A 17,765-nucleotide genomic window follows, 5' to 3' on the forward strand; every position below is an offset into this window, starting at 1 on the left:
TGAAGATGGACCAATCAGAATAGAGTATTTCCATCCAGCAAGCAATCCAGCAGGAAACAAGCATCATATGCCGCTGGCTTTACAGAATCCCAGCACTGGGCCCCTATTCTTGAAATAGTTGCGTATACGTAAGTTTTACTGCGCAGGTTTAATCATACCATAAAATAGCTACGCAATGAAAATTACATATACGCAAAAATTTCAAGAATAGGGGCCCTGGTTGTGAGTTTCGGAACGCAGCTTTAACGCATCCGTCGGAAGTGACGCAGCCAATATGGCGAAGTGAGAAAGAGGTGTATCGAGGTAGTTTACAGCGTGTTTGCCGTACTCAGATACCTTGAGTTACTCGATACTCTGGCTCGTAATAGTGATATTTAATCATTATAAAGTTATAAGTAAGTAATTCTATAATTTCCACAAGTGCATTAAATCCAAAACGTCAACAATGGGTTCTAATAAGCGTCACAAAACCGAAAAATCTCGTGATACTAAAAAGAAGCGTCACCGCAGTCGCTCTAGGAGCTACACGCCCGACCGTGAGAAATCGGAGAAGCACAGGCATCACAAGAAGCACAGAAGGAAAGAACGCAAGGACTATGACAGCGATGGTAAGAAATACGACACACACACACACACACATATATATATATATATATCATATATATCATATATATATATATATATATATATAAAATATATATATATGTATATATGTATATATATGTATATATATGTATATATATGTATATATATGTATGTATATGTATATATATGTATATATATGTATATATATGTATATATATGTATATATATGTATATATATATATACATATATATATATATATATATACATATATATATATATATATATATATAATTGCTAGTTTATATTATAGGTGAGTAAAATATTTTTTGTCCTATTTTCAGTTGAGATCGTTAATGCACCACCACCACCAAAAATATCAAAGTCATCGCACCCATCGACGCCTCCACCACCTGAAATTTCCAAACAGCGCAGTCCATCTCCCATTAAAGGTGGAGCAGCACAAACCTCTTTATCTATCGAGGAAACCAATAAACTTCGTGCAAAATTAGGCTTGAAACCATTAGAAGTTGATAACACATCTAAAGATGATCCTAGTAAAATTAAGGATGATTTGGGAGAATTCTATCACAAACCTGCACCAAATAACAATGAAAAAATAAAAGCAGAGAAACTAAGAGAAAAACTAGGTACCCAAAAGCAAAAACGCCAGATTGAAGCAAATTTGTCCAAGGTAAAATCTTTGGGTGAATATGATTCTGATGATGATACCCACACATGGATCACTAAGTCCAGGCAATTGGAGGAAGAAAAAAAGAAAGCAGAAGAAAGAGTAATGTCTCAATTTTTCATATTTATATACTAACTTTACATATATAAGAATACTGTGTGTAGTAATAATAATATTTATTTTCTTCAGCAAAAGGGGACTTAGTTTACAGTATTTCTACACACTTATATGTACAACTATACACTTCTATATCTAATTTCACTATCATGCCTTAAAGCTATCTTCACTGTCCCTGTTTATACTGTTCTATCTTTTGCTTTTTATGTTATCCTGTACATTTTCTTTCCTCACTTTCTTAATTCTGCATACTTCTAATATCTTTAAACTTATTTTACCTACTATGCTAAATATACTATTTTAACCCTTAAAGTCACAAATTTTTCTACACAACTTTTTGCTCAATCAATATCTGGGAGTTTTTGGAGTTACTAGTTAAAATTTAAAGTCTGTTTTTGAAAATTCAAGATGGTGAATTCAATATGATGGACGACAATTTTATAACTCCCTCAATTTTCGTGGAAAATGATATCCAAGGGTTTTTGGCGTCGCTGATCACGAATTCGAAACTTTTAAAATTTAAGCCATTCACAGACTCAACTTCACTTATTTACGGGAAGAAATATAACTTATCCTGATTGTTGGTATTTTAGCTCACTATATTGAGTTCGCCATCTTAAATTTTGAAATTTTTGAAGTGCATCATCATCTATAACTTATCATCATCTATAATCTATCGACCAAAGTTGCGTCATCATCAAAAAGCATCAACCAAGGTTGTGTCATCATCAAAAAGCATCAACCAAGTCATTTTTTTCGTAGGTTTACTTAGCAATATTTTGGCAAATAAATTTTTTTCTAAAAATACAATTTTTTTACATTAATTTGTTTATGAATAATTAAACTTGCAAAATTTAATGTTCTATGCAGATGATTTTGTTAGAGGAACATCTAAACTTCACAATGAATCCATATTTATCTTCTCAAAGTCTCTATAAATTAGTTTAAACTTGTAAAAACTGCTCTAAGAAATATGTATCATATATGATACACTGACTTAAAGAGTTAACTTTCTATAACTCAATTTTTGGATTTATTATCATAGATTTTACTTAACATGTACAGTTTTTTCTTAAAATATTATGTATAGTAATTATATTTTAAAGATATAGTAATATAATTTTGCATTTATAATATCTAATCCTATATCTAATGTAGATTACATACCATAGATTACAGTCCAATCTATAGATTACATACAATCACAGGATAACATACAATATTTTATAAAATTACTCCTGAGAATCTATTATAAATATCTAAAACTTCCTTATTTATATTTAAGGCAAAAATGTTAGATCAGTTGGATGAAGAATTTGGAATTGGAAACTTAGTCAAAGAAGAAATACATACTGCTCGTAACACAGCATATACAGAGAAAGATTTAAAGGGTCTTAAAGTTGAACATAATGTTGTAAGTATAATAATGTTTTTCTTTACTATATATAACAATTTTTATAAATCATGTAAATTAAAATTTGAGTTTTTCTTCTCTTTTTTAAATTTATTTGTGATAAATATTGAAGGAGAAATACATGTATTTTGCAGGAAACATTTGAGGAAGGTAAAACTGTGATCCTAACATTGAAAGATCAAGAGGTATTAGATGAAACTGGTGATCTGCTTGTAAATGTGAATATGATCGATAGTGAACGTTACAAACGTAGCATCTTAAATAAAACTAAAAAACCTACGTATGATCCATACGATGAAGAAAATTTCGATGAATATGGACTTCCTAAAAGTAACATTCTGGAAAAATACGATGAAGAAATCGACGGCGAGAAAAAGGATAATTTTGTATTGGGCATTAATAACTCTGTGGAGTTGAAACGACGTCAAGTAGAAACTGTGAAGCAACGTTTAGCAAATAAAAAGCTAGAAACCTTGCAAATGGCCGAACCAAAATTAGCCAGTGAATATTACAATGAAGAAGAGCTGGCAAAGTTTAAGAAACCAAAAAAGAAGGTAAAAAATTTCCTTCTAATAGATGTGTGTGAAAAAGATATTAATATTTAAAAAAAGTATATATGTATATGGCATATAGTATGTTATATTATTGTATATTGTATATTACATGTTTTATATCTATAATATTGTTAAAAGAAATAATACTTTGAAGCATACACACATACACACACACACACACACACACATATATATATATATATATATATATATATATATATATATATCATAACATGAAATTTATAATTCTAGATTCGTAAAATTAGAACAAAGAAGAAGTTGAAGGCTGATGATTTACTTCCTGTTGATAATGACTATCTTCGGGATCTTGGAAGTAGGAGAAGGAAGAAACCAGAAGACTCTAAAGATAATGATGCTTTAGATGTTGATGATTTAGAAGGTATGCATTTTATAAAGTTAATTATATTTACTTAACTTTGTTATAAGATTATTAGAGATAAATCGATCTGTTGAGTCATTTGTAAATTGTATATTATTAAGTCATATACATACAGTTTCTCTAAAGCCTTATACAATTTTTGTTAATAGCTCCTACAGAAGATCTTACCGGAGTAAAACTTGAGGAAGATGATAAGGAATTGGAGTTACAGTTGGCTTTGAAGAAAGCTCAGCGCTTGAAGGAAGGGCATCCAAGCATTCAAAAAACGGTTGAAACGATAAAACAGGAATTAAACTCAGAGGAGAATCAGCCTGGCAATATTGTTCTTAATGCTACTGCAGAGTTTTGCAGAACCTTAGGAGATATACCTACATATGGACTTGCTGGAAACAGGGAAGAGAATGGACAAGAACTTATGGTGTGATGAATACGATGTGATTTAATAGTTGATTGCATATTTATGAATATTTTTATAGTTATATTTATCTAACATAAATATTACAGGATTTTGAAATGGATGGAATTAAAGATGAGCCACCTGCGAACGAAGACGAAGACGATGGTCGTGGTGCCTGGAACACAGTGCATTTAGGTATTTTGCATATTGGAGTAAATTAATTTCAAAACTAATATACTTCTGAGAAAATTAATATTTTTGAGTATCACACGACATGACTTATAATTATGACATATACTATTCCGAGCATTTCTCTAACATGTAAATTTTATGGGAACAGACGAGAATACTTCGGAACCAGTTGTGATGGAGGCAGCAATTCTGGATGCAGAGCCTTCACTTGGGCACGGAGTAGGTGGCGCTTTAAAATTAGCAATGAGTAAAGGTTACTTGCAAAAAGAAGACAGCAATCGACCGTCAGCGTCACGATTTGCACACTTGCAAGCTCAGAATTATTCGATAGAGGATAAAACATACGGGTAAGTTGGTCACATATATTATCGCGATTCGATATAAGAAAATTTCTTACGTGATTCGAGGGCGTATGTGCCAGAGTATGTAAGAAACATTCTCATGTCGAATGCGCCTCCACAAACACTCTGTTAGACAAGTCTCTAGTGAATTTCAAACTGTCAGTTAACAGTTTTAAATAGAGCCCGGAAAACGGTGCTCGGAACCGGTGATCCACTACCGCTACAAGAGTTTACCGCTTAAACTCAAGGAGGCGAACAGAAGGCTGAGAAGAGAGTAGGATTTGTTAAGGTATGTTTATGTTATGCGATGTTGCTGCGGATCATATTAAGACTCTAGACAAGTCTTCGCTCGTGGGATAAATCATGATTATTATATCGCAAAAATTACCGAACACTGAAATAAATATTCAGGAGAAGAAGTTGACGTTCGTTTCCGTTTAATGCGACTACATTTTACTATGTAATTGTAAATCTTGCATGTGTATTTAATACGAATCGGTATAATTTATGGTAAATTATTCAACGATTATATAATGTTCAACAATAAGTGCTTTACGATTCAAATATCAATATGATATTTGAATACTGAATCTGGATAATGATTTGAATACTGAATTTTACATGAATGATATGAAGAGGAGAAAGAGAATGTCTATAGGTATATCTTTGCATGAATATTAAAACTCGTTTTCACATATTGACTTCAGGATAATATACATTATGTAGAATCAAAAGTGCATTAAACAATAGTGTGGAATTTAAATAATTAAGTACGTTTGGAAATTATTGCATATTGGAATACTTAATTATATTGCGATTAAATATTTGAAATTAGTCATTTTAATCGACTTGTTTAGGTTTATTTTAATCCAATCGCATAATATAATATATCTCGAAGACTTACGAGCGTTATCCATCATTAAGACTTGTTAGTGTTGGTAGTGGACACAAGTTTCAGAACACCGTATTTCAAGGGCTTTGATTCTTAGTTTGTTTTTATAATATTTAAATTTAGCTATTGAAGATAATAATAAAACACAATCATATCTTTAGTTAAAATCTTTAAGTAAAGAAAACTTGAATCTAATTGATAAAAAGTTGATAATTTAATATTGCACTTGCTAGATAATGTTATTTTTGTTACAGAGATGACGACAAATTTGGCCGAAGGGATCGCTTTAACGGACCGACATCTGATTTCAAAGAGAAGGACAGTTTCAAGCCAAACGTTAAGCTTGAGTATATCGATGATGATGGTCACGTTCTAAGTGCCAAGGAAGCTTTCCGATATTTGTCACATAAATTTCATGGAAAAGGTCCTGGAAAAAATAAGGTTGGTATATTAAATTCTAATGACAGAAATATATTCCACGTAGAAACTTATCATAATATATTTCTCATTTAAGTCGTGATTTATATTCGAAGTTATTGTAGTAATTCTGCAATGTGTATGTTTTCTAGGTGGAGAAGAGAATGAAGAAAGCTGAACAAGAAGTTCTCATGAAGAGGATGTCTTCAACGGATACTCCTTTGGGCACACTCAATTTACTGCAAGCAAAACAAAAGGAAACTCAATCACCATACATAGTGCTCAGCGGCAGTAAACAGATGCAAACGTAAGTAGTTCTCTCAATAAATTAATTTAGAAACTTAAGACTCCTGGTTAGTCACTGCGGTCATATTGGTTGATGACGTCAGGAGCGAGAAATTGCACACGAATTTTGCGCTTGAATTATTACAAAAAGATACGTTAACAAAGTAATACTTGCAGTCGATCCTATACACTCGTAAAATGCTCCGGATAGTGTTCATTTCCCGAAATAACCTTTACAACACTGCTAAATATACGTGTGAAAATCGGCTTATTTTGACAGGAGATCAATTGTGAGACTCTGTGCGGAATATGATAGAATAAGTACTATTATGGTTAAAATATTACAAAAAGCACAGTATCCAGAGTATTTTTCCAACACTTCCGCAATTGTGTTATGTGTGATATGTAAGCACTACAGTCAATAATAACGCCGTGATTCGGATGGAAAAATTAGGTGGCTGTTACACACATACATACATAATTCGCTTTATATATCGATGAACACAGTTCTTATTCCTACCACTGATGGCTGTGTCGCCACCGTCAACGTGGACTTCTCGCCTGACTAGGGGTGCGTTCCTTTATTTATTGTGAGTACTAACGCTATGACGTCATGAAAGTATACTACTAATAGCGTTCCATTTTAACTTCGAGCACTGTCGAGCAGGGTTGGGCACGTATTATATTGAGATATTATGCATTATATTATACACTGTATTATACAGTATAATACATTTAGTTTTATTCATGACGTCACAAACTCGTCGAAGTGCTTTCGCAGTGCACTGTAACCTATTTAGGAACGCTGTTGGTAATACTGATAGTACTTGCAGTAAATAACAGAACGCAGTCTAGGGCTGCGGTTCGAAATATGCTCACGACGCTAATAGTGCTCACGAGATTTATGATCGGTACGAAATGTGAGCGTGCTAACAATGGCTGCGTTCAGCAGAGAAAGCTGCTTTGCAACTGTTGTAAAATTCGTGAATCTGATTGGTACATGCTCTTAGATTTAACCAAAATTAAGAGCATACTCCAATCAGATTCACGAATTTTACAATAGTTGCAAAGCAGCTTTCTCTGCTGAACGCAGTCAATGATTTCATTTCCGACCGCTTGTGATTATTATAGGTATAATTCTTAACTTCAGAAAATAGATTAAAACACGACAAATCCACTCGTGTTGAGCAGCAAAAAGTGTGAACATTTAACATTTTAAATCTAAACAAAAAGTGTGAACATTTAACATTTAAAGCTACATTACTACAATGCATGGAAACTGTATTCGAGGATTTGGAAGATAATTATTTCAATTTTGTAATTCATTAATTTTCGAACGACGAAAAAGATGGGGGATATTTATTTGTGTGTCGCTTTAATTATGATTACAAAGAGGAGAAAATTAGACAAAAGACCTCGAATTGAAGGCTAAGAAAAGTTATTCTTGGATATACAGCGGAAGAATTCAAAATACATTTTCAGTATGTTGTATCGATTTTGATTGCTGCTGTAATACTTATTTGTAATACAAATTTTATTATTATGTAATTCTGCTGTTAACCTTTTGAATAGATTACTTCTGACGACTTTCGACCTTTTTATACGCGTTTTCTATACGCGTTCCTATTTTTCCGCGCAAATCACGTATCGCTTACGACGACCCATCTGCGGTCAATATAAGCGCGTAACGTCATCAGTTCATGACGTCATTTCGCTCATGAAAAACGTTCATGAAATAAATCGGATTGATCGTGAGTGCGCTGACAGCACTGTGAGCGTGTTTCGGACCGCAGCCTAATCAGGAGCCACAAATTAAGGCTTTGCTATCTCTGGGACGGCCATTTTGGTTTGATGACGTTAAAAGCGAGAAATACCATACTGAAAATCCCTTGCATTTTATTGCTTTATTTTTTACTTTTCCCTGAAGAACCAAATATTTTCCTAATTCTGAAACCTGTAAAAAGTACAGCAAACTTTGATATCTGGCTGATATATCACGTAGCATCGTAAAATAATTCCTGAAATAATACTACATTTTTCGCTCAGCTGTCACGGTGGTTTGACAGCTGAGATACCAGCCTGTATGAACACATTTAATTTCTTGATTTTCACTGAGTTTGCTGTACATTTTATGGTTGTGAAGATCACGATAATATACGCACTTCACGAAGAAACTGAAAAAATAACGCGATAAAATGCAAGTAATTTTCCGAGGTGTCAAGCGAGGCCTAGCGTGAGCCTGGCCGAGTGTCAGCCAATCAGCTACGCTGACACGGTTATTTCGTGTTCTCGACATTGCTAGGTCAATTCTGACTTTCTACACAGAGATAGCAGAGCCTTAACAAATAAAAGTATTTAAAGTAAACATATCCATAATATGTTTGGTAAGTTTTTTTTAATTATAACGAGTGAACTAAAATTTTAATATAGTAATATTTTATTTGCAGGACAAGTATATCCAAAACGAAACATTAAGGAATAAAAACGCAAGGAAAAATAGAAATTGTATATAATCTCGTATATAGCGTAGTATCTGGAAGTATAATAAAATTCATAATCTCCTGCAATAAAGATGCAAACCAAAAGTTTAAGAGAAGAGGATAGTGATTTTCTTTCAATGATGAAATTATGGACATGGTAGCAAAAATATGTTCAAATAAAAGTTCCGAAACTCAACTACTTTGCATCTCTGTACCTTACCTGGATTCAAAATGTATCATCTAAGAACATAAGTGAAAGTAATAATTTTATAGAACATTGTTTTATGCAATAAAGCAAACTTCACAAACACATTTCTTAAGTGTCACTCTTTACCTGACGAAACGCATCGTAAGGATAAAATTATTATCTTCTCTCCTTTTCTCTCCTGTGTTATTTTTAAATATTAATATACTTGCATATTTCATAAAATGATCTTATTTTTATCGAATATGTGTTCGCTACTCTTACGTATCATCAACAAGGTCGATAAGTCAACAAAAAATTTATGAAAAATCTATATTAAATATCTCTCTTAGTACTAATACAAAATATGGTTTATTCTAATAATATATCCGACAACGACAAACAATGAGACTTAGAGAATTCTTATTTTTGTCGTGAATACGACTACACTCACATTATTTCGTTACAAACGATACCTGGCTACAGTTACAAGTAATTATTATAGTTGATAGAGATATATATTATAGACTTGGACACTACAAAATATATAATTTTATAATTTTCACGACTATTTCTATTTAATAAGTATCCGTTACAGTATCATCAGTTTTAAATACGTTTATGGGAACTGTGCAATTCACTATTCGCTAGTTTTTCAACACACTTGATATGGATGTTAGATGTGCTAATACTACTTTCGCGTTATAGCGATGGTAAAACTTCTTTACTATAAAGTACAGTGAGTACTGTTAAGTATACCCCTGATATCACAAGGCTCGTTTTGTGCAAAAATAGTAATACTTAATTCTTTGAATCTTACAGTGCATAGCAGCCTATATATATTAATGGCTTTTATAAATATGCATTTTTCTTCAAACGACATAACCGCATCTATACGCAGTGTGTGTATATGTATATATACGCAGTATACATCTATATACATACGTCTCTTTATGTAACTAAAGTCGCTTTTCTACTATAAAATGTGTATTCTCACATAGAGAAAGTTTGGCACTTCCTTTGGCAATCTGAAACTATTTGTATACGTTTTTAATGTCTTATTTTGATATCTGTTTCATTTTCTGGGTATAAATATGTTCTTGATATATTTTTATGTCTTTACCTTAAACTTTTATCTGATAGAGTGAATTTTCTATTTGATAATTTGCTCGCATGTGTGACTCTAGATTTTAATACATGTTATTTTCCCAATACAATACCTTTGTACGTACGCGCGCACGTGTGTACATGCGTATGTCTTACTTTTATAAGTTGTAACATCAATTATAAAACTTTTCACAGCAAATTAAGAAAAACTACTTCTTCCTACAATTGTACGATTAAAATGAAGTACGCAGTTGCGCTGCAACTTGCTCTCTTGAAAAATGTATATGTAAGTAATCAAATATGCATACGCAATCTTAATCTATTTATTACCAATATCGTTTCAAATATATATTCTTTATGAAGATTCCTTTCTTCGACAGGACGCTTTTCGAAGACGTGTTTAAAAGCAACTGTTATCTAGTCCAAGAATCGGAGTGCTGGTCAGCCTTTTGTTTGTTACTGCCATCTTCCTGAGTGTTCGGACTAGACGATAATCTGACAGGTTTGATGGACTTCAATTTAGTGGTTCCGCCGTATCGGAAATTCACGTCGCTGCAAGTATCCAGCGGATGTACGGTTCCCGTCAAATTCGTTAATGAGTCGTTACCTGTGACTTCCAATTTGCTGGTGGGCACCTTTTTCACGGATCCTAATTCATACGCCGACTTCGATATTTTCAACTTAGACTTCAATGGCAACGATATTGATTTCTCTAAATTAGTTGCTGGAACCTTTAAGTTATTCTCATTCTGAGGAACCGGATTATTGGCCAGATTCATAGTGTCCGTTATTTGAATATCGATATTGACCGTCTTGGGATCGTTCTCGTCGTTGTTACCTCTTATCGCTTGCTCGGAATATTCGTTCCTAAGAGCCGCTAACTGCGCGCGTTGCTTTTGTATATGATTGTGCGAGTTCGAGAAGAATGAAGAGCTTTTCTCAGATTTCGTTGCTAAATTGGGTTGGCTTAAAGTTGACTTCAAGGGATACGGTGGTTCGGCTATACTATTGCTCCTCAAAAGATTTTGAGATTCTCTCCCGGTTGAGTTACTTTTTATCATTCTGTGCTTATTGTTATCCTCGATAAGTTTCAAAGGATGCGACTTGATTCCTATATTTCGTCGTTTCTCGACCATGCTCAACTGCGTAATTATCCTACGAACATCACCCGGCACGTCGATATCAGCACGCGTATCTATTAATTGCTGAATGAACGCGCCTAATGTTGTTATCGTTACTTCGAAACTGCGATTCTGAGACTCGAGTTTGTGGGCCATTGATTGCTGCATTGTACGTGTAGTTTCCATTACTTGTAAATTACTCAGGGTGATCTGTAACATAATTGAAGCGTTAGAATGATTAAATGAGACAAGTAAAAAATTTTTCAAGTTTGCACAAAAGATGATGTTATATCTTGAGTACATTTTAAACAAATTATGCATTTATCTCATTTTTTTTATTAAATTTTTTTCAATTATAATCTTTATTTTAGATACTATTATCGTATTACCTCGAGTTGTTCTCTAAGTTGTGCGACTTCTTGCGTGAGTTGCTGGTTTATTAAAGTGAATTTCTCTAATTTCTCCATTTTCGGTTTCATCCAGAACATTTCTTCTTGAAGTACTCTGTATTCCACCTTGTACTCGTTCAACTGCTTTGTAATCTCAGAGTCGGGATAAAATACGCGCTTCATCACACGATCTAAGATTTGTTTGTCTACTGCTGGTATGTTTGTCTAAAATCAGAAATAAGATATAATGATGATATTCATATAAATATTTTCTACTGTTCTTAGTACTTTAATTGATAGTGAAAACTCAGATATAGTTTTACCTTGAAATATTCCATAATTCCTTCAAAACTATTACGAGTTAACAATTGATCTTGATGTTCTTCTAATAACGCAACCGATACACGAAACAGAACCTCTGAGCTCTCCAGAAAAAGTAAATCTGTAAAAAAACAAAGACAGATATTAAAAAAAGGTACAATTTTGAAAATTGAATTACATATAAATTACTGTTGAATGTGAATATATAAATCTTACCGAAAACTCTAGTTACAAAACCAAGAGGAAACTGACTGGCAAACAAAGTTAAAAACCACGGAGTAGCGTATAAAGTGGGCGAAACGTCGTGTTTCTCGAAGTAATTGTAGATGTTTGGTAACCGGTCGTGTAGCAGTCTAGAAAGTTGATACAAGTGCAATTGTAACGCTGACATGTCTGGCAGATACAATTTCCTGAGTCCTCGGCGAAACATCAGATGTCGCAACAAGAAAAAGGCCTGATCTTCCGGCATCTGACATCGAGAAATCAATAAATTATAATACTCTATTTAATAAAAATCTCTATTTAATTATACTCTATTTAATTATTAAAAAAGATAACGTAAACATTTAACTTGCACTCACATGCAGGAGGAGTACTCCAGCGACAAAATTCAGGCCTTGACAATAACCGACTTCGCAATCTAACAAGGAGTAGGCCTTTAACAAGTTAAACAGCTCCAACTGTCCTGGTGGACGATTAGTATCTTCCATGGGTAAACTGAAGTACGGATAGCCCGGGAATGTTCTTTCCAGATCGATCGAAATAGCATGATCATAAGGTGTAAGTTGCTTCACAAGTAACTTATATGGTGTGTTATAATATGGGAAATCTTGCGTGTCCATAGGCGGTTGTTTTAAGCAGAATTGTTCGGCCAGAAAATACCAAACCTCGCCTCTCTTCCCTTTTGGTACACCTGTAATTAAAGAAATTTATTCATTGTACTAAAAAAGAATTTCGACGAAAAAATTAAATCTTAATATTGTGCTTTGATAAGATATATTTTGTTTCTGATTACCTTGCTTGATAGCGTGTAAAAGCATTTGATTATCACATTTCGTAGAGATTCGCGACTCTTTGTTAACGCAAATGTCCCATATTTCTACCGGATGGATGCAGCTGCTGAGCTCGTCATATTCCAATTTGTTTCTTTTTACCGTTGCCTCCTCTTGACGTTCTGAAATTAAAAAAAAAAGCGTGAATATCGTGCATCGTATGATTATAGAACGATTTATCTCCACAACTGGAAAAAGTTTAGTACCACTAAGTTTTGCGTTCTCTTTCTCCATTCTGATAAGCATCAGCTGTTGATTGATTGCTTTTTTCCACAAGTCTCGTAATTCTTGTTTTGTTCTGCGCTTAGTGGGTGTCTCCGAGTTCTCAGCGATACCGAGCCTTCCAACTTTATCAATTTCTTTGATGTTGTAAGCTTTATTCGGTGTCACGACTTTGTTTAGTATCGTTTGTCGCCACGAGCTATTAGTTGGAATCGTGTTTCCGTCAGTCTCCGTAGGAGACGTTTTTGGCGAGTTTCCGACTTTGAAAAAGCTATAAGGAATTCGATAAACACATAATTATACAAAGACGATAAAATAGTACCGAAAGAAAATTGTTCGACAGTTATTACAGTAATTATTACAGTATTAGGATATACTGAGATATACTAACATGTCCATCATAGAACTCTTTGATCCATTCTTCACAACTATTTGTTCGGGAGAGACGCGCAAGGATCTTCGTCTTCCCATCTCCGGCGAAGTGCCCAATACAGGTGACTGTCGTGAGTTGTCTGGGCTCTGGCTGTCATTCTTTTGCATTCCTGCAAGATGACTAGCATCCCTCAAATGACCCAAACCAAAATCGTCACGGGAACCTTTCCTTTTCATAAAGTTGTCAAAACTATTTGCTAAAGAACGTGCCTTCTTGAACATTGTGCTGCCCACACCGACGCTTAGATACTGATTGAGAAATTCACTCCTATGACGTAAAATACGAGATGTTACGTTGAAACATTACATTTGCAAATTATATCTTGATTTACGTGCATAATATCAATAGAAAATCTATTATGTACATATATGGCGCACGTTACCTATTCTCAGCCGTGTCGTGTACGTGTCTAATTTGTTTTGCCTCGCAATGAGCACGCAACAGTCGCATTAGGAATTGATTTTGTTCTTGGAGATTCGAGGAGCTTACACCGATGTTACCCGCCGCTTCGGCACCTTTGAACTTGTTCACAACGATCTCTTGCTCATCTTCCGGCAATAATTCCATACGCGAAAATATGATATTTTGCACTTTTCTGTCAGTTTGTCCTGAGAATATTAATATCGTATTAAAACTGTGTACGAGATCGCCTGTTATTTCTAAAGTATGATCAATAACAGTTATTTTACCTTTAATATCTTGATTTAGCTTGTCGTACCAGTACATAGGACAATGCTCGCAAGAAATGACAGGATACCTTCCCTTTCTTGTGACATCACAAATCGCAGCGGGGGCTCGAATGATTGCTATAAAAAAATAGAAACCGTGAAAATTATTATTAACAGACATTAATATCATATAATTATTTGTATTTTATCTGTGTCACAGATAAATTCAGAAACTTTACCTGCGACAAGATCATCCGCAACTGACACGGATTCGCATTTGAAGATATGTCCGATGAAGCAGTCCGATTCTTTGCAAATAAATCCGAAGTGATCGGGATTTTTTACGCCTTGCATACAGTTGATCACGTCTTTTAACTGCTTCTTCAGAACTGGCTGTTTTGTGTGGAGGCTGATCAATATCAAGTCGCATCGTCCTACCTAGAATATAAAATTACATTTTAATTATTTAAAATTATATATATTTTTTCTCTTCTCTTATTTAATTTAATTAAAATCACAAGTTATAGATCCTTTAATGCATATCACAATTTTGTGCAATTTAATATAAATAATGATTGAAGAAAACGACTGATATGGCACTGAAAATAAAACAATAGTTTTCTATATTCAGTACCTGAAAGAGGATAGCGCGATTGTTATCGTTAGTCTTAGAGGTAGAATCTCTTCTGCCAGTTAAAACACTGCCGGTAGACGCCGCGCGATTTCGCATGACTTCAGGTACAGTGATATTAGAAGTAGAGGAAGACTCGGACGTCCGATTCTCTTTACGATCATTGTTTTCCACAGGATTGGCGTTTGTTCTTGGAAAAGTTTCTGCGGAGCCACTTAGGACTGGCGAAACTCCAAGCGGATTCACGCATGGAATTATACTGTTTCCCGACACGTTTTCGATACTGCCTGATTCACTGGCGGTGGATTCCTGAAAACGTAACGATAAACTTCCAATTAACACAGCTTACTTGGCGAAAAGCCAATTCGTTTGTATCAGTTGTTATGTAATTATTTATACGTACAAGTGAATAAGTTATTCGTCATCAAAGAATAAAAGTATTTATAAATTCTCAGATATTTTATAGTTGCATCAAATGCAAATTTTGTCTTGGTGCATCATGTTTAAGGCAAAATTGATTAGTAATTGAAAAAACATTCTTACCGTGCTATTCCTTCTATTAATGGAAGACGTCAAAGCTTGGCGTTTTAACCGTTGACAGTCTGACAGGAGATTACTCGTCGATGATCTCGACTTCTCGAGTTCGTGAATACGAAACCTTATCAAGGTATCATCGATAAACGATTCCGTTACTTTAGGGTACGATAATTTAATTTTACCAACGTAGAATACCTAAAATGCAAACGTAGTAAGAACATTGGCAGTTCCTACGTTAGAAACGATTAAGATGGATAGTCGTTTGTTTCTTTAATTAAACTTGAAGCTATCGAAGTTTTGTACACAAGAAATGTAGATAAATCAAAAGAAACATTTACCTCGAAGAATTGAGAAGAACTGGGAGATAAATCGACGTGTATAGACGTTAAGCTAGCCGCACTACTTTGCGACCGTTGCGGCAAGTCCTTATCTCTCTCCATCCGCTGGGCTGCCGAATGTTCCCTCATGTTTTTAGAAAACTGTAACGTATTTTTTGTGTAAAAAATTTGTAATTATCAAGAACATCTATTACTAAAGTAGAACTGCTACGAAGAAGAGAAAAAGAGAATTGTTCACAGAAAAGAGATAACTTTCTTGCGATTCTGAAAGGATTTGAGCCAAACTTGAACTGTATCAATAGTCGTTACTTAAAATTTGCTTCAATTAAAATATTAAAGTTCAAATTTAAAGTTAAATGTGAATTTTTCAGCTGAATCGCGATTACAAAGGTAATGCCGCATATATTATGCGACTCAAATAAAAAAAACTCAAATCTAACTCTTTTCTTTAAATTCATATCTGAGTATCTCAGATGGGACAAGTTTCAAGCAATGGCTATTTATTCATTGTCTAATTTAAGATTATCTCAGCAGGATATATCAGAAATAATTGAGATATCGACTACCGTTCAGTTTCTTATTTAACAATTATTCTCTTCGATTGTTTTGTTTTCGTCTCGTTGCTTCGACTATGCGAGAACGAGTTCGCAATGAAAAGTTTATCGGGGAATCTTTGTCGTTATAACTTTTAGTATTGAGTCGCGACGAGCAATGAGTAATGCAAATTCGTGTCGTCGACGATCTTCGGCACAGTTTCAGCGACGTATTCCCGCGGGAAGAAAGTCCGATCTAGAAATAATACAAACCACAACATTTCGCGGGGCTAGGCCATTGATATATCAGACGGATTTCGCAAGGAAACGTGCACGAAACGTGGCCGATGGCCGTGGACCGAAATAACTCATTTGAGCGGAGCACTCGTGGACTGCTTGGCTCTCAATCTCCGTCTTTGTTCTATCTCTACTTCTCTCATGCTTCCTCTTTTCTTCCCACGTTCCACATCTGCTGTCCATCGTCTCCGCGAGTTTGTCACACTTCGCCGGGAGGATATTTTAATTTTACCTCCTCTCTCTCTCTCCTTCCCAGAATGCATAATAACAAAATATCGCGAGTTCAAGCGGAATAAAAAATTAGAACGGGTTATCATAGAGATCGAGAATAACGGCACAACAGAGTTCGAGAAAATTAATGCGAACAATATGAAAATTTAACTCGGGACTCATCTCCCGGGAAAACCAAAGTAACGAGCAATATCGCGGGGGGAGAGAGAGAAAGAAAATGAAGGAGACGTCTGGCTCTTGCGGAGATTTCCGTTTCTTGCGCCGCGTTCCAAAATCAAATCTTTTTACTCTTCCCTCGTTTCATGCGTCTCATTTTCTCTTTACTCGCATAGCACTTCAACGACGATCCGGTTTACGGTAGATTAGCTGTTGCAAGAATTGAAACGCCCCGGATCGCTCGTTCATTTCCCTCGCAGCGTTCGACGTCGCGACGCTGTCGTGAGGACTTTACATTCATCGTTGCGACATACATACATGGGATCGAGCGCGACATAATTTTCCTAACGAGTTCTCGCAGTCAATAAGCGCGTAATAACAAAAAATTACAGAGGAAGAGACGGGAGACAATGTGGACATGCATTGTACGTGTAACAATGACGAAAACATCTGGTTCCTCTGCAATGCTAATCATAAATCGCGAGCCCCCGATCGCCGGCTCGAGGCCACGGGGCGTCCGCGACATCGCCGAACGATTTGCGAGAGTTATTCCGCGATGACCATGAATATTCGACTATGTCGAGAAAGCTCGCCAGTTTGGTGACACGGTATGCAGCGTCGTTAATAGAGGGGCTTCTCGTATCCAATTAAGGCACGTGCTTTACTTTATTACGTCCCCTCCTGTGCTTCCGTAAACTTGTACACCATTATCGACACCCGATAGAGAGAGAGAGAGAGAGAGAGAGAGAGAGAGAGAGAGAGAGAGAGAGAGAGAGAGAGAG

At 34.9% G+C, this 17,765-nt stretch overlaps 2 protein-coding genes across 7 annotated transcripts in view; one reads left to right on the forward strand and one right to left on the reverse strand.

Moving 5' to 3' along the window:
• The first annotated feature begins 212 nt into the window (after positions 1-212).
• Positions 213-9,075, forward strand: LOC116848956 (U4/U6.U5 tri-snRNP-associated protein 1). Of its 2 annotated transcripts, XM_032825627.1 has the most exons (11): positions 237-608; positions 928-1,376; positions 2,677-2,805; positions 2,940-3,359; positions 3,612-3,759; positions 3,909-4,177; positions 4,264-4,351; positions 4,497-4,695; positions 5,836-6,022; positions 6,151-6,305; positions 8,731-9,075. In XM_032825627.1, the coding sequence occupies exons 1-11, from the start codon at positions 446-448 to the stop codon at positions 8,756-8,758; spliced, it is 2,235 nt and encodes a 744-aa protein (XP_032681518.1). In that variant the 5' UTR covers positions 237-445; the 3' UTR covers positions 8,759-9,075. The 2 variants fall into 2 exon arrangements, 1 of the variants encoding a protein (XP_032681518.1); XR_004379039.1 differs by lacking the exons at positions 6,151-6,305; positions 8,731-9,075 and adding an exon at positions 4,853-4,978 and having other exon boundaries at positions 213-608; positions 5,836-5,978.
• Positions 9,076-9,263: 188 nt separating this feature from the next.
• LOC116848955 (TBC1 domain family member 4) overlaps positions 9,264-17,765 on the reverse strand; it is a 27,242-nt gene continuing 18,740 nt past the window's right edge. For 3 of the 5 annotated variants that reach the window (XM_032825624.1, XM_032825625.1, XM_032825623.1), the window contains exons 2-15: positions 15,767-15,907; positions 15,435-15,623; positions 14,895-15,200; positions 14,500-14,698; positions 14,282-14,398; positions 13,975-14,200; positions 13,551-13,859; positions 13,144-13,430; positions 12,901-13,059; positions 12,467-12,798; positions 12,102-12,354; positions 11,888-12,006; positions 11,565-11,789; positions 9,264-11,385 (exon numbers count right to left, since the gene is read on the reverse strand). In XM_032825624.1, the coding sequence (XP_032681515.1) occupies positions 10,468-11,385; positions 11,565-11,789; positions 11,888-12,006; positions 12,102-12,354; positions 12,467-12,798; positions 12,901-13,059; positions 13,144-13,430; positions 13,551-13,859; positions 13,975-14,200; positions 14,282-14,398; positions 14,500-14,698; positions 14,895-15,200; positions 15,435-15,623; positions 15,767-15,895 (3,768 nt within the window). In that variant the 5' untranslated portion in view covers positions 15,896-15,907 and the 3' untranslated portion in view covers positions 9,264-10,467. The remainder of the gene's footprint in view (positions 11,386-11,564; positions 11,790-11,887; positions 12,007-12,101; positions 12,355-12,466; positions 12,799-12,900; positions 13,060-13,143; positions 13,431-13,550; positions 13,860-13,974; positions 14,201-14,281; positions 14,399-14,499; positions 14,699-14,894; positions 15,201-15,434; positions 15,624-15,766; positions 15,908-17,765) is intronic. The other 2 variants (XM_032825622.1, XM_032825621.1) reach the window with 1 other exon arrangement.

Source organism: Odontomachus brunneus, unplaced genomic scaffold (assembly GCF_010583005.1).
Source record: "Odontomachus brunneus isolate Ranch 3 - 2012 unplaced genomic scaffold, Obru_v1 Obru_scaffold_103, whole genome shotgun sequence".
NCBI lineage: Eukaryota > Metazoa > Arthropoda > Insecta > Hymenoptera > Formicidae > Odontomachus > Odontomachus brunneus.

Excerpts from the sequence above, each read along its gene's own strand:
- LOC116848956 (XM_032825627.1), top strand. The coding sequence starts at position 446 with ATGGGTTCTAATAAGCGTCACAAAACCGAAAAATCTCGTGATACTAAA. Across the intron at positions 4,352-4,496 it reads CTGGAACACAGTGCATTTAG|ACGAGAATACTTCGGAACCA; the intron begins GTATTTTGCATA and ends TTATGGGAACAG. Across the intron at positions 6,306-8,730 it reads GGCAGTAAACAGATGCAAAC|GACAAGTATATCCAAAACGA; the intron begins GTAAGTAGTTCT and ends TTTTATTTGCAG.